A 14,982-nucleotide genomic window follows, 5' to 3' on the forward strand; every position below is an offset into this window, starting at 1 on the left:
TATGACAATGTATATTCATGATTATTTATTTATCTAGATATTTTGGAATGAAATGACTGCTAGGAGTTTAGCAATGAGGTTTCACAAGTTTCGACAAAGAAGAAAGCATAAAGATGAATAAACATCATGGGACTTTCTGAAAATAAATAATTTTAAATTTTTACTAGGCTGAAATTCTCATGAAAACTTGGAGAGCTTTAAAAGCAAAATTGTGATATATAAATCATGGGTTTTGTATTAATGTATTTTTGAATTTAAATTAAAACTTAGCTGTTTTCATAAAATAACAATGCAATGTTTTTGAAATATGATCAGTAACATCTGTAATTTTGAGGGAAAATGAGGGTCAGCCTTTCAAATTTGTAGTCATGATTGTGTTGCTATAGCCTGAAAATGTTTATATTGATATCAAAATATTTTAAATATTTAATTTGGAACAGAATTCTGCACAGTTTTGAACTTGTGACACACACTCATTGATTAAATTCATAGCATTGAAGGTTCAGATTGCTGTTTCTATCTAATCAGCAATGATTTACAAATGGGATCAGTGAGAAGAATATACAGTATGTGTTCTTCATTCTAATGCTCAAATCACTAAAGATATTAAATGCAAGGAATGAAAAATCAATGCTGTCTTCTAAAAAAGAAAACTGAGTGGCAATTGATAGCCGCTGATGAAGCTGTGAAGACTGGTGGTGGAGCAAAATGACCTAGAGTGGATCTTTCACCTCCTGCAAAAGCAGCGACTGCTGCAAAGAAGCCAAAGATGGAGTCTCGTCCTAGGAAATTTGCCCAAGTGGCCCAAAGCACCAACATGTCAGTTGTGAGGAAAGCATTTCCCTCACAAAAGCTAAATAAGGAGAATGCAGATCTTATTCGGCAAGAGGTCCTAAAGAAGGTTCATCTGATCCCTACAGGAGGTCATCTACCTAAGATTCAGGGTTCGACCTTAACTGGTGGAGCACTCACTGATGATCTACTGCGATGATGCTCAAACCAAATACTGATATAGATCGGGGATCCTCAAGATTCTAAATGATCCCAAAGTGATTGGCATGCCATAGTAATCTGCAACCCCCTCTCAAGCAAGTAATTCTACTACTCCTCAAGTGAATGAATTACTTAAAATTCATGATTACATCTGGCTTGAAAGTACAGTGCAGCCTGACTCACCTATGTCTGAAATCGAGATTAATAAGGATTGGCAGGACTTGAGCAAAGAGAGCGTCTCTAAGCCACACTCTTCCGATAATACTAGTAGGAGGGGGCAATTCGCCTTCCTAATTTTATTATTGTCATCTAATCCATAGGTGGAGGTAGACTTGAAAGTCTGGGGGGGGGGCACGATGATGATGTAAGTTCATATATTAGATCAGTCAACTCAACCTTTGAAGCGGGGGGGGGGGGGGGGCATTGACACCATGCGCCCCTTGTATCTCCGCCCATGATCTAATCTTTTATGGATTAAAACCACAGCTGCTCAAGTCGTAGTCAACTTCATCATAGTCGCCCTGCTTCTGCCATACTAGGTATGAAGATGACTAGAGGCGAGATTGACATTACCTTGATACATGAACCTTTGAGTCTGAATGGTAACATTTTAGGTCTGAAGGTCAAGGGATATAATATTTTCTATTATGTCCTCAGTGACAGACCTAGAGCTTGCATCATTGAAAGTGCTAAGCTCACTGTGATAACGCTTGTAAAATATCTGAATAATGACACTGTTGCTATCAAGATAGTTTATGGAATGCAAAGACATAAAGAAGAAATTATCTTCATGTCAGCATACCTTCTGTTTAAGAAAAAAGACCCACTTTCAAATGTTGCTAAAGAACTTTTCCAGTACTGCAGCATGAATAAAAAACTCATCTTTGGTTGTGATGCTAATGCTCACAGTGTTTTATGGGGGAGCAGTGATTTCAATAAATGAGGTGTGAGGATCTTTTAGAATACGTATTACATTACAATCTGTACATTCTTAATAAAGGTACTAAACCTCAATAAAGGTTGAAAAACATTTCACCTTTATTAAGGTTCTTACAGTACAACACTGCCAAAAATATAGTTCTTTGTTTGCCCCTCGTATCATAAAATACCTCATAATTTTTATTTATTCTGCATTATTTCAAAGTTATCTGGAAGACGAGGAAAAATATTTTTTAAAGATGGGTCAAACCATTTTTGCTGCTATGTCTTCAGGGTGGATGTTGACAGGATATGCCTTTCTCACTCAGACATCACTGTCTCTCTTTTAACGGAAGTATCATGGTGGTTATTATTATTCCTATTCACAAATAGATCTGGTATACACTTGTGTATGCTTCAAGAGTTCTTGCAAAAGGAGCTTTCTTCTTTATGGTTTGATGACATAAATGAAATGTGCTATTTTGTTGGCAGAGCATTTGAAAATTTATTTCTTTGCAGCTGCTTGCGACTCCTATAAACAGGGAGTTGTTGTTGTTAACAAGATTTTTTTTCCAACCCATGCGCTTTGACATACACTAGACGGGGGAACGTCACTTATCGTGGTGAATATACGCATTTCCAAAGAACTTGTAGTTCTGTTTTAGCAGCTTGTTGGGAGGCAGTGATGTTGGTTTTATCGAAGGCGGTGAGTCGAAAAAGTCTGAGGATTATCACAAAGACACGAAATTAAAGTTTTGAAAACCTGGTTCGAAAGTGTACTGCTCATTTTTGATTTAGTTGGCCTCGTTGTGACAGACACTGTAGATTCACTATGAAGCCCATGAGAAAGTCTGGCCTGGAGGCACATTAAAGATCCAGGGGCTGCTGCTGCTGGATGTTAGAGAAATACAGATTTTTCAAATTTTAACTTGCTTTTGAAACCCCCAGTACAACATTTCATTTCTTTTTTTCCAAATTCATTTAAAAAAGGGGGATGAGAATTCCCACAATGTTTGAGAGTCTTCATGGATGGTCACAATAAAACTCATATGGTATAAATGATTTCTGTAACAAACAAGAGCCCTAGATATTTAGAATAAAAACTTGACACCATTTTAAAGTAATTGCTTTTAAAATTATTGAAATTTTCAAGAAAAAAACTGAATTATCTACTGAAACTTATTTAATGAGAAGTACAATTTGCAAGGCTACAATATTTATAGCATAGCCATCTTTAGTGAAGTGTGTTTTTCTTTTCCTTCAATGAAAACGTCATGATATTGCCTGACAGTTCATTATAATCCATAGTTCTTTAACATATATTCTTGAATTTCTATTAAAAAAAGAAAAATACCTATTAGAGGCAATATTAATACCAATTTTTTGTCACATTTATTTCACAAGTCGATTTTGAAGCTAAGAGTAAAATTAATACAAAATTTGCTGCCGTGAAGCCAATTTGTATTGCCAAGAGCATCAAATATCATCATTTAAACAAAGCAAATGCAGTCAACCCTAGGTTTATGAACCTCTTGCTTTGCGTACAATTGGGTTTATAAACTTGTCTTGGCTTACGAACATGCAAACAGGAAAAAATTAGATTAAACCTGAAGAAAAAATAGAGAAATTGAGATTTCTATATATGGCCACATGGTGTTTTTTTTTCAAGTTCCTGTCTTCAAAAATAGTCCAGTTTATGGATCAACATGTCTCATTTCACAAACTTTGAGAAGGTTTACATTGAAAAAATTTTTCAAAGATGTTTTGCAATAATCTCTGACAAAGATTCTCTCTCACTGACTTGTGGACACATTTTAATATCCTACATTACTCATAATGCTTATTGATAAAGTTTAGCAGCAAGTGAATTACAGAACCATAAATTTAGTTTAGTGGGCATTATGGCCAGTACGCAGAAGTTTTGAGGGCTTTGACACTTGAGATTAATAGATAAAATCAATGAGATATCAATCATAGGCGGAGATAGACATGAAAAGCTGGGGGAGGGCATGATGATGATGCCAATTCATATACATGCATATATGTTATATCAGGCAGCTCTATCATTGATGCTGCTCCCTCCCACCCCGTATTTTCACCCATGCAATGAGACCAGACATGGGTTCGGCTCTTCTTTGGTATAGGATATAAGCCTGTTATCTCGTAAGGTCGAGACTGTTTCTCTCTAGGGAAAAGTGTTTTCAGTGTCAGTATTTTGATTTCAGTTTTTTATGTCAAGCACTTGAGCGTAAAGGAATGTTGTAAAAATTGACATTAGAAATCTTCGGGTTCCCGGGAACGAATTAATTAATTTTACATTGATTCCTATGAAAAAAATTATTTCAGTTTACAAACTCAGTTCAGGAACAAATTAAGTTCATAAACCGAGGGTTGACTGTATATAAAAAATACATATGCAGGAATTTTTAGCCATAATTTTTAATTTACTCCTGACTCATACCAATATGTATGCATCATTTTAACAAAAATGGTGCACCTATTAACTTATTTGCATCCTCCCTCTAAATTTGCTGCCTGTACCGTAGGGCTGGAAGAGATCTCTGCAACGGGATAAGTCCAGTGGCAAAGTTCTGGCGTTCATTCATTCATACCTGTACCATATGATGTTCCATCAATAAGGAAACAAGCTTTTATATACTATACAAGCAGATTATTATTAAATATATAAATTTCAATTATTATTACTTTTTTTTTTAGCATCAAATAAGTTTTCAAAATAGTATAGTGGCTATTAATCACGAGAGGCCATTCTTTTAAAATACAGTGAAACTTTGGTTTACGAGTAAATTTAAATTTTGAGAACATGCTAGTAATCCAAATCACTCATGTATCGAATTAACCTTTCCCATAGGACATAATGTAAACTCGAATGATTTGTTCCACAATTATGTATTCACATAAAAACAACCAATAACAGCCCTCATTATAAATCAATAATGCAATACAATAACGTCATAAATTAAACATACAGTACGACAATTTTACAAATTAATCTACTATAAATGACGAAAGAGAGGAGGACTATAGTTTAAGACTTGTCAATATTTGGTGGCTCACCACAATCTTCAAAAAGGAACCAATGCAATGATGGTTGCTCCACTTGCTTTTGCCTCCTTTTGAGGATTTTGCAGGAATGAGAAATTGCATTGTTGCTGAACAGATGCTATTGCTCACGTATTGCTACAGCTTTACTTTGGTGTTTTTTTTCAATGAAATTTTGCTTGGCTTCCCCCATTTTACACATCTCTAATCTCATTTGAAGTGAGAATTCTTCATTTCTCTTTTTACTCTTCAGACAAGATCCCGTCCATAAGCTCTTGCTGTTGCATGCAATGGAGATACCCCTCACAAATTTATGTTCAATAATTCAATCAGCCTACAGTTTTCTCCACTCAGAATTGGAGGTTCTCTTGGTGACTCCATCCTACGTTTTACCTGATCTTCAGGCAATGCACGATGTGAAAATGGTTCTCCTAAAACTCTGAGGGTAAGATTTGTTCTGTTTGCTGAAGATTATGCATAATCTCAGTACGTGTGTGAGTGAAAGCCAAGAACCATTGGTTCAATTGTAATAATTTAAAATAAAACAAAAATTTTTTGCCCATATTGTGAATTGTCACTCGTTTATCAAGTCAAAATTTACTCAAAATTTTTGCTCGCATATCGAAACACTCATGAACCAAAGTTCAATACAGTAAATGCAACTATTTACTGTTAACCAAGTGGCAGCCAAATGGTTTGCAGAATAACTTCAACACCCCAACAAGACAAGTCTGGGTTCGAAACCAAATTCACCTGTTCTTATTTTTGTCCCAGAATTTTCAAAAACTAATTCCTTGTCTATTTAAACCCTTCAAAGCAAATAAAATAACTGTGAAGTGACAAAATGAATAATTTGCAGGTATAAAATATTATATTGTATTGAGTAAGAATGCCTCAAAAGTACATAATAATAAAAATAATGAACATGTAATATTGGCAGACATTAACTGATGTCAAAGTTATACACTCAGTGCTGTCTTAATGCATGGGCCCACCCGGGCACCTCACAAAAATGAGATAAAGTTGAAATTTTCAAGGAGCATACTTGTAAATTTGCCTGGTAGGGCCTCCAAAAATCATTGGCCCATGGTGCTCTTAAGATGGCCCTGCATGCACTAGTTTTCTGGTATGATTTTCATATTATAAAAATGTATGCACAGAAAATCCTCTTCCAGGTTATCTTGTTTTTACTTAGTGCAATAAAAATGTAGTTGGGAGAGGGAGAAGCTGAAAGAGTCTCTCTCTTTATTTTTCTTCTTTTTTACTGTCAAAATATATAGAGCTTGAAACAGTTTATATGACTGTGGTCACTTTCATAAGAAGAAAACTGTGACACTCATCTGTCATGCTTTGATACAACCACCATTTTTGTACAGTGCAGCATCATATATTTTCCTTTCTTCCATCACAGAAGTATCTCATTTCTTCCTGACCCATTTGACAGCCATCTCCACAAATGTACAATTTGCAGATGATACAATTTTTTCATCAAACATTATGTAAATTTAAACATTAAATATGGGCAAAAAACATGCCTCTTTTTTTTCATGAAAATTTTATACAGGGTGCATACATGGGAAAGTCCCTTTATATTTTGGAACTGTTGATCCTAAAAGCATACTTCCACCTCGAAAAAGTATCCAAATAACGTGTAGACCTCAGATATACGTCATTCATATTGCAAGAGGTTGTAAAGTTAATAAAATTAATCATACAACCCCATGCAATATGAATGACGTATCTGAAGTCAACACATTATTTGGATACTTTTCCCAACTGGAAGTATGCTTCTAGGATTAACAGTTAGTGAGTTATTTCAGGATAAAGGGACTTTCCTGTGCATCCTATATGTTTACCTTTGTATATCAGTATTATTTTTTGAGATGCTCTTTCACCTGCAAGGCAGAATATAAAGCAAGTCTTTAAGACTTGTTATTTGTCAAATCTTCCAATAACTCTGGAGAAAGACTACCGTCACTTAGTAGACTTTCATATGCACCTAAAGAAAAATTTGCATGTAAATTAGAGCAGTCTAAAAGAAAAAATGTTTGAGAACATGAATTATATCTTGATAAAGCAGTCCCAGAAGTTTTCAGCCAACTGGTAGTAGCTAAATCCAGACATAAACACTCACACTTAACATTCACTGTTGAACACTTGCTAAATTACATTTCATCAAGCTTTCATGATGATAAAAATTAAAGGCTATTTAGTTGATCATTTGATCATTTTTGTCGCACCACGGTCATTTTCTGCACACGAGGGCTAATTAGACCGGGACCTACAATTTATTGCCGATTCCGAACAGCATGCTTGTTTTTTATACTCATCGAGAGGTTGGTGCGCTAACCCCTCGATGGGGGACTCCCTGCGATAGAAATTTTTTGCTGCGGTCAAGTTGCCGTTTTTTGTTGTACCCCCGTGTCTGGAAAGTTTTCTGACAAGGATGAACCGGGTATCGAACTCGCGACACCTCTAAACATCCTTTGGTACTTTAGGCGAGCATCTTATCGACCGGGCTACCGCTATTTAGTCAGCACTCGTTTTTTACAAACCGGTTCAGACTTGATAATTAGTTTGTAAAATCCAGAATTCATAAATGGGGGAAGACAAAAAAAGTACAGGAAATAAAAAAGGAGTTAGTTTTCCACAATTATTGATAATTTTAAAAATATATATTTTTTTGTTTGTTTCATCACAAAATTTTGATAAATAAGATTCCATAGAACTGATGTAGGATGAAATTTTGCACGAATTCCACTTCTCTAAAATATTTTGGGGATACTGGAATCACTCGCTGCAGAAACGATCTCTTTTGCTGATTGATTGATTACTCAATGTAATTTTTGGAATCCTGTACTTTGTGACAATTTTTGTCTTCGTAAGAGAGTTCACACATTAATTTCTTTCAAAATATTTTCTTTTCATCCCAAAATCAAGCACAATCTTTTCCATTTTGTTAACATAATAGCGATTTATGAAGAGGAAAGTAGACAAACAGCAGTTGGCCAAAGAAGAGTTCAGTTGACTCTGGTCTTATCAACAAGCCTAATTGGAGCAGTTTCAAACTTTTTCAACAGACATAGCAGTTTTTAGTCGGTTGTATTCGCATCTGCGACACAAAGAATTCCAGGTTTAAATGGAAACAAAACTTTAATGAACTCTGAATTGATAAAAAAAAACATAATATACCATTTCTTTTGAACAGTGGTAACATTCGAGCGCCGAGATCTATACATCCACACGAGAAAAATAAATAAAATTTTAAAAAGGTGAACACGCCATCTAGTGGCACATTACCTAACTAAAAATAGTTTATAATTTATATACCAAAGTTCTGTAGGTCACTCTTTTTAAAATTTATTCAAATTTACTGATTTATTTTATTTTCCTGAAACATTCATGGAACCCCTGGGAAGGGCACACAGAGCCCCTAGAGCTCCACAGAGCAGAAGTTGAGAACTCCTGAGCTAATGTATCATACCATTTCTCAAACCACCAGTTTGACCAATCATAATACACAAAGAGTGAATTACGTTGCCAACACATCTTCACTTCATAGTCACCCCCACCAACAACCGAACTTCTTTCCTGACTTGTGTTCGCAAAGCACCTGCATGTTGGTCGTGACAAATTTGTGAATTTCTATCCCCTTCTTTTCCTCAATTTTCTCTTAAGACGTATAGAACGTCTGAATTGAAGTTTACTTTTTAGTACAACATATACAGAGGTGGCTAGAAGAATAAAATAAATGGAAATATAATAGCAGAGGAAAAACAACGTTCGTAAAATAAAGAGTTAATAGGAATGACAGTTCGTAAAGTTAAGCTTTGACTGTGTTAATATGAATGATAATATTTTTTTTCGTCAAGAGGCGAAATTTGCTATAAAAAAGTTGGATCTTCAAGATTATGTTTAGGTCTTTCCCCCTAGATTTCAAGAAAAACTGGAAAACACTTTTGAAATGCAAAAAATTTTTGGTTTTAATATTTTTCAGCCAGTACTAAGTAGAATCATTTAAAAACACTTCGAATGACTATCATTGAGGAATGCAATTTTAAACAACATGGTTTAGCTGAATCAGTATAATGAAGAATGAGGTTTGTGATTATATGGCATATGTTGAGCCAATACACTATGTATACTGTATTTCATCCTGTTTAAAATAATTGTGAGGTCTTTTGCAGCCTTCCCCTTCGCTTTGAAGAACTCAAATGATTTCATCAGACAAATTTTAATTGAACGCTTTAAAATACATATAAAAAAATTTTCAATTAATCAACTGATTAATTGGTTACAAATTTTTGATTAACCAGTTAAAAATTTTAATTGCTTTCGAGCTCTGCTTACCAGGTGTACAAGTATGAAATGCAAATTTTTTTTCAAAAAAAAGATACATGTTAAATTCGGAAGAATGATAAAAAGTGCTTTATTCAAAGTATGCTCCATTGCTTGTTATACATTTTTCAGGCAATTTGTGAATACCATGCCAGTAAAAATCTTCCCCTTTTGCTGCGAACCATTCATCCAGCCATTTTTTTCACACCTTCGTACGAACCAAAGCGCTGCTCAGCAAGTGCATGACCCATCATCATCATCATTTGTTGTCCCATAAGGAAAAAGCCTAGGCAAATTTTGCCCATTGCTCTAACACCAAGTGGTTTAACATGAGTTGTGGGTCATGTGAGAATGAAGAGAAACATTATTCTGTGGAAATTCCCAGAGTTTGGTGGCTGCTCCGGGAACGAAAGTTATGGTATCTGGTTACCACATTATATTGAATCTCTGTATATGGGGATTATGGAAAACCGCAACTGGTAAAGCCATATCAGAAAATTTGAGGCTGCTCCTGTTTGCGGTGTCCTTTTAGAAAAGGAGCAGAGAAGGTCTCAGAGATATGGCTGAGAACTCAACATGAAGTTATTAAATAGTAATGCATGAAAGTTTAAGTTAAAGCAGAATTGAAACTCACCATGAATTTAGGTGTTTAGTGTAATTGAGAAAATTTACCACGTTGTAAATGCCTGGGAGCATTAACAACTTAGTGTCACCTGATGATCACCGAAGTAGTTCCTTCTCGAGATAGAGAAGGCGGGACATCGTCCCACATAGTGGAATGGAGTTTCGTCTTCCTCTCCACACGCAGGACAAATAGGTGAATCTGTATAGCCACAGTTGTGTGTGTATAGGTGTTTCGCTAGGTTAGCATGACCAAGTGATGATCTGTACAACCTGTCGAATTTGTTTCCTGTTCAATGAGATAAGTTTTTTGGCAATATTCGGATGGGTTCCCAAGGCCAGCTTGATCTGTCTGCAGTCCTGCCTTGAGTTCCATTGCCGCATGTGTTTGTCTTCTATCCATTGTTTGACATCTCCTTTGGAGCATTGTCATGAAGAAAAATGACTTTGTATTGCCTCTTTCGGTATTCAGGCCTTTTTTCAAGCAGCGAACGGTTCAAATCGGTCAATTGTTGTTGGTAGCGTTTAGTATTAACCGTTTCCCCAGGTTTTAACAGCTCATAATAGACCACGCCCCTCTGGTCCCACCAAACACAGAGCATCATCTTTCTGCCAAAGCGATTCGGTCTTGCGGTCGATGTGGATGGTGTACCTAGGTCTACCCATGATTTTTTGCGCTTGGGATTCTCAAAAATAAATCCACTTTTCATCCCCTGTAACTATACAATGCAAAAACGATTTCCTTTTATACCGAGCGAGCAAAATTTCACATGTGTTTTTGCGCTTTTCCATTTGTCTGTCGTTCAACTCATGTGGTACCCATCTACCGATCTTCTGAATCTTTCCCATCTCTCGTAGGCGATTGGAAACAGCTTGTTGACTAACGCCGATTGCTCTGCAAGTTGCTTTTGTGTTTGCGTATCATCTTCGTCCAACAATGCTTGCAATTCCACATCTTCATATTTTTCCATGTTCCTTGTCTGCAACATCGAAGTCACCACTTTTGAAACACTGAAACCATCGTTCACACGTATCTTGCGATGGAACATGTTCACCATAAGCTTCTCGAAGTAATCAGTATGATTCAGCACCAGTTTTCTAGTTTTCTTCAAATGGAAACAAAAAATTAATGCTGTCCGTGAATGCTCTTTGTTTGGTATAAATTTTGACATATTGAACACAACACTATGCTAACACTTTTCCAATTTATCGCTCGTGCGCGTCTGACACTTGTTGATGACACAACAAAATGGCGCAGTGTCAAATCTTTATAGCACAAACTGCATTGGTGCTCCATCTGTTGTCTGAAATCCGCATTTCATACATGTACACCTGGTATTATCATTAAAATTTAATTTTTTAACACTTTAAAGTTTATATATAAAAGTATGATGATTAACCAACTAGCTAGTGATTTATAGCATTTAGCATATATATCAGTTGCATGCAATAGGATGTATAAAAAAATTACTACAGTGAAACAAGAATCAAATTTGTAAGAATTTCATTTTCAACACCAGAGAATTTACATATAAAAGTTGGATAATTAACTAGCTAAACTTTATATTGTATTCATAAAATGATAAGGGTTATTTTATTTATAACATTTAGTATATACATGGTGCATAGCTAACACCCTTGCTGCAAATTACTGGCGAATCATTGATCCTAGAGGCATATTTGTGATGACCAAAGATGCAAATGCTCATTCGTGACGAAAACAGCGTGTTCAGAGTTTGCTATAAAAACTATTGTTAGCACAGTGTGTGCAGAGTTGGAGTAGAAATATGGCATGTTGTGATCGAATGTGTGAGTCTCGTGTGTATCTCAACTAAAATGATCGATGTTGATTTAGTTTGCACTTGCAAGCTGCAAGTTTAAATTAATGTAGTTGCATTAAAATTAATTTTTGCTAGATCGTTTTGCATCTGTTACATCACTCGGACATCTTAATGGCAACGAGTTGTTAGAATAATCTGAACCTCCGAAATTACAATTGAAGATGTTGAAAAAGTCAATCTCCTGAAGTAAATTTGAAAATGGAGCAGTTGGAACCTCAAAAGACGAATTTGCAATTAGAGCCGTTCAATGATGCTGATGATAAATGGTCAACATCTGTCAAATGCTTAAGAGATGTTTGTTAAAACAACTAGCACACCGGTGGATAAATATGTTCTCATGATACTAACTTTGTTGCCAAGCAAAACTTACACGTTGCTGCTGAACTTGGTGACTCCTGCAAAACCGAAGGACAAGTCATTTCAAGAACTGGTTGCAGTATTACAAGCATGGCTTTCACCTCCTCCATTACTCATAGTGGAAGGATTTTGACTTCACAAGTGGAATCAACATGCCAGTGGGATGCAGACAATTGCGACCTACAGTGCATCGTTAAAAAAGTTAGGAAAATATTTTCAATTTGGAGACTATTTAATGGACAGTCTTGGTGATCAATTTGTGTGTGGTTTGAATAATGATTTAATCCAAAAGTGACTACTGAGCGAAGATAAACTGACTTGCTGTGTGAATTGTTTAATTATTATTATTAATTAAAATTAAACTTAGGTAGTTTAACCTATCATTCCTGACTTAGGACGTTTAATTAAAATTATGTTGTAAGATAATTAGTTCTCTTATTTCTGGCGGGTCCAGTTGCATTGATTTCAAATGAAAGTCTAATAGCCTGTAACCTCCGGTTACATGCCCATCAAAGGAGGTTGCAACCTGAAATGGTCCTATTTGGTTAACGTGGTGCAAAAAAAATTCTCCCATGAAAACTTGGCTTAAGACAAGACAGCATAAAGATTGCTGAGAAAACACGATTTAACTGTTGTCACCCTCTTAGGGTCAGGATGTGGGTCAACTTCATGTGGTTTTGTACCCAAAATGAAATTAAAATGCAATATATAATACAATATATATATATATAGTAGGATAAAAATAGTAGGATAAAAATACAAGAGAAATTGGTCTGTTGTCAACCCCAATATATACTACACTATCAATATGCCCTGGACAGATTATGTAATTCCTTGAGCTAATATATAAATGGTAATATATATGTTTTTTGTATATTGCGTCTGTATTATATGTTGTACATATGTATGTGTGTGTATGTAATAATGAATTTCAAATGAAAATTTAAAAAAATGACGAGGTAGTGAAAAAATATCTTTTGAATGACAAAAGCGTTAGTGCTGCTCACTTGTTCTTTCAAAAATAGTCTCTCCATTCTTAAGGTATGTCCAGTGATTTATAGACTTCTTTTTTTTGGACCTTTCAATTTATTTTTGACATTTTTCATAATCCTTGTAAAATATTCACTGTAATTATTTTATTCCTGTAACTTTGTATATATTTTTTTTTATCATGCTTTTTTGAGCTTATATATAATCCGAAGCTCTGTATATATTTTGTTCTAATATTGTATTTTTAACATTTTTTAATTGTCTTTTTTCGTCCAACATGCTTGTGAGAAGGCAGGCATGAGAATTTTCTGGATTTTAGTGATGAAATTCACCCTGCGAACTTGACACTCAAGAAAACCAATCACGACCCCCTATCTACGAACTTTCTGAATCTTAAAATTTGCTTGTCTAATAACATAGTCTATATCGGTATTTTTGATTTTAAAAAAAAAATTTAAATTTAAAGTTAATTTTCTGTCTAATTTCAATTCTAATATTAGTATTAAAATTTTGAAAAATATATTTTTTGGACAACTTTCAAGAATTAAAAAAACCTGTAATAATGCTAAGGATTTTTTAGAAGCATATATTCTGAATTTTTAAATATCTTGAGTGGCAACGGTTATCCATATTCTTTTATGGGTTTCAAACTTCACCCGCGTTTTCCTAATTGCTAATTCAGGCGGCATGTTTTAGAATGTCTAACTCTTGGTATGTTTTCTTCACTCTTCAATTTTATAATCTCATTTTTTCAATTTTTAAACACACTTTGTGTAAATATCTTTTTATATTGTGCTACTCATATGATTTTCATGTTGTTTTGGTTATAATTGTGTATTCTCATATTTGCCTTTTCACTTCCAAAGCTTGTTTATCGCAAAAATGTCAGGGGAACTGATGATAATTTTATGCCTATTAGGCTTACCATCATTAGAAACATTTTTGCAGCTTGGAGGAATGTGGAGGGTTCCCCCTTGAGAACGACCTCCTCATTGATCCATATTTTTTCCAATTTTTCAATTCCTTCTAATTTTTTCACCTTTTCATAATATCTAATTTATATTTTCAAGTTATGTGTATAAAGCAGCCTTTTTTGGTGCTATACTCTGACTTTTGAAGTTTTTCATTGAAATCTGGTTTTTGTCAGTTGCTCTTTTAATGCATACTATATATATATATATATATATATATATTCATTTTTTTTACTTTAATTTCTTAAATGCAATGTGCACTAGTTTTATCTTTTTAAAATTTATTGATGTATTGTTTAAAAAATATGCGTCTTACACCTTATTGAATACAAGTATTACAGAGGATTGCAAATTAAACCTAAGATTGATGTGCCGATTCTACATAAATTATCATTAAAGAAAACTCTCCCAATACAAAATGTATGAATATATCAAAAATGAGTAGCAATATTTTTACATCGTTTTAAAAAAAAAATTAAAAATTAAAAAAAATTAATAAAAGTAACGATAGAACAAACAACAAATGTAACTTGCTCGATGCTCCAAGAAAGGAATTCGGCCCTTAGGACTAAAACTTTTTGAAACAAATAAAATAAAGGATCAATTTTAAAATAAGATGAAAATGAAAGAACGAGTGAGCATGCATGGGGAAATAAGAAAGAATGGTAGAGGAGAAAAAAAATTCTTGTTGTAAGTACACCTTTTACGCTATTTTTTTCCGACCGGCTTTTCCATAAAATGACGACTCTTTAACTAAGGAGCTTTCTTTCCAAGCGCCTTGAAATCAAGTTATGCTGACATCACACGGTATGCTCCGGGGATAACGAGAAAGACAGTTACAGACAGTCTCTTTCTCGTTAGCCCCGGTATGCTACCGGGTAAGGCAACTG

At 34.6% G+C, this 14,982-nt stretch overlaps 2 protein-coding genes across 6 annotated transcripts in view; one reads left to right on the plus strand and one right to left on the minus strand.

Moving 5' to 3' along the window:
- The window catches only part of LOC149080682 (uncharacterized), a 55,539-nt gene that overhangs the window by 30,615 nt on the left and 9,942 nt on the right, over positions 1–14,982 (plus strand). Inside the window, exon 11 of one of the 2 annotated variants that reach the window (XM_089239895.1) lies at positions 38–280. The exons of the other annotated variant lie outside the window; for it this stretch is intronic. Within the exon in view, the coding sequence (XP_089096021.1) occupies positions 38–121 (84 nt within the window). The 3' untranslated portion in view covers positions 122–280. Of the gene's footprint in view, positions 1–37; positions 281–14,982 lie in introns of those variants that run through there. 2 annotated transcript variants of the gene reach the window in all.
- The window catches only part of Kap3 (kinesin associated protein 3), a 51,886-nt gene continuing 39,980 nt past the window's right edge, over positions 3,077–14,982 (minus strand). For 2 of the 4 annotated variants that reach the window (XR_016193617.1, XR_016193618.1), the window contains exons 18-19: positions 6,831–6,973; positions 3,077–3,244 (exon numbers count right to left, since the gene is read on the minus strand). Coding sequence is in view for 2 of the 4 variants with exons in the window: in XM_089239893.1 (XP_089096019.1) it covers positions 6,897–6,973 (77 nt within the window). In the remaining 2 variants the exon portion in view is untranslated. The remainder of the gene's footprint in view (positions 3,245–6,830; positions 6,974–14,982) is intronic. The other 2 variants (XM_089239893.1, XM_089239894.1) reach the window with 2 other exon arrangements.

Source organism: Pholcus phalangioides, unplaced genomic scaffold (genome assembly GCF_987345545.1).
Source record: "Pholcus phalangioides strain wild (caught in Gottingen) unplaced genomic scaffold, Ppha-v1.0 ptg000011l_1, whole genome shotgun sequence".
Classification (NCBI taxonomy): domain Eukaryota; kingdom Metazoa; phylum Arthropoda; class Arachnida; order Araneae; family Pholcidae; genus Pholcus; species Pholcus phalangioides.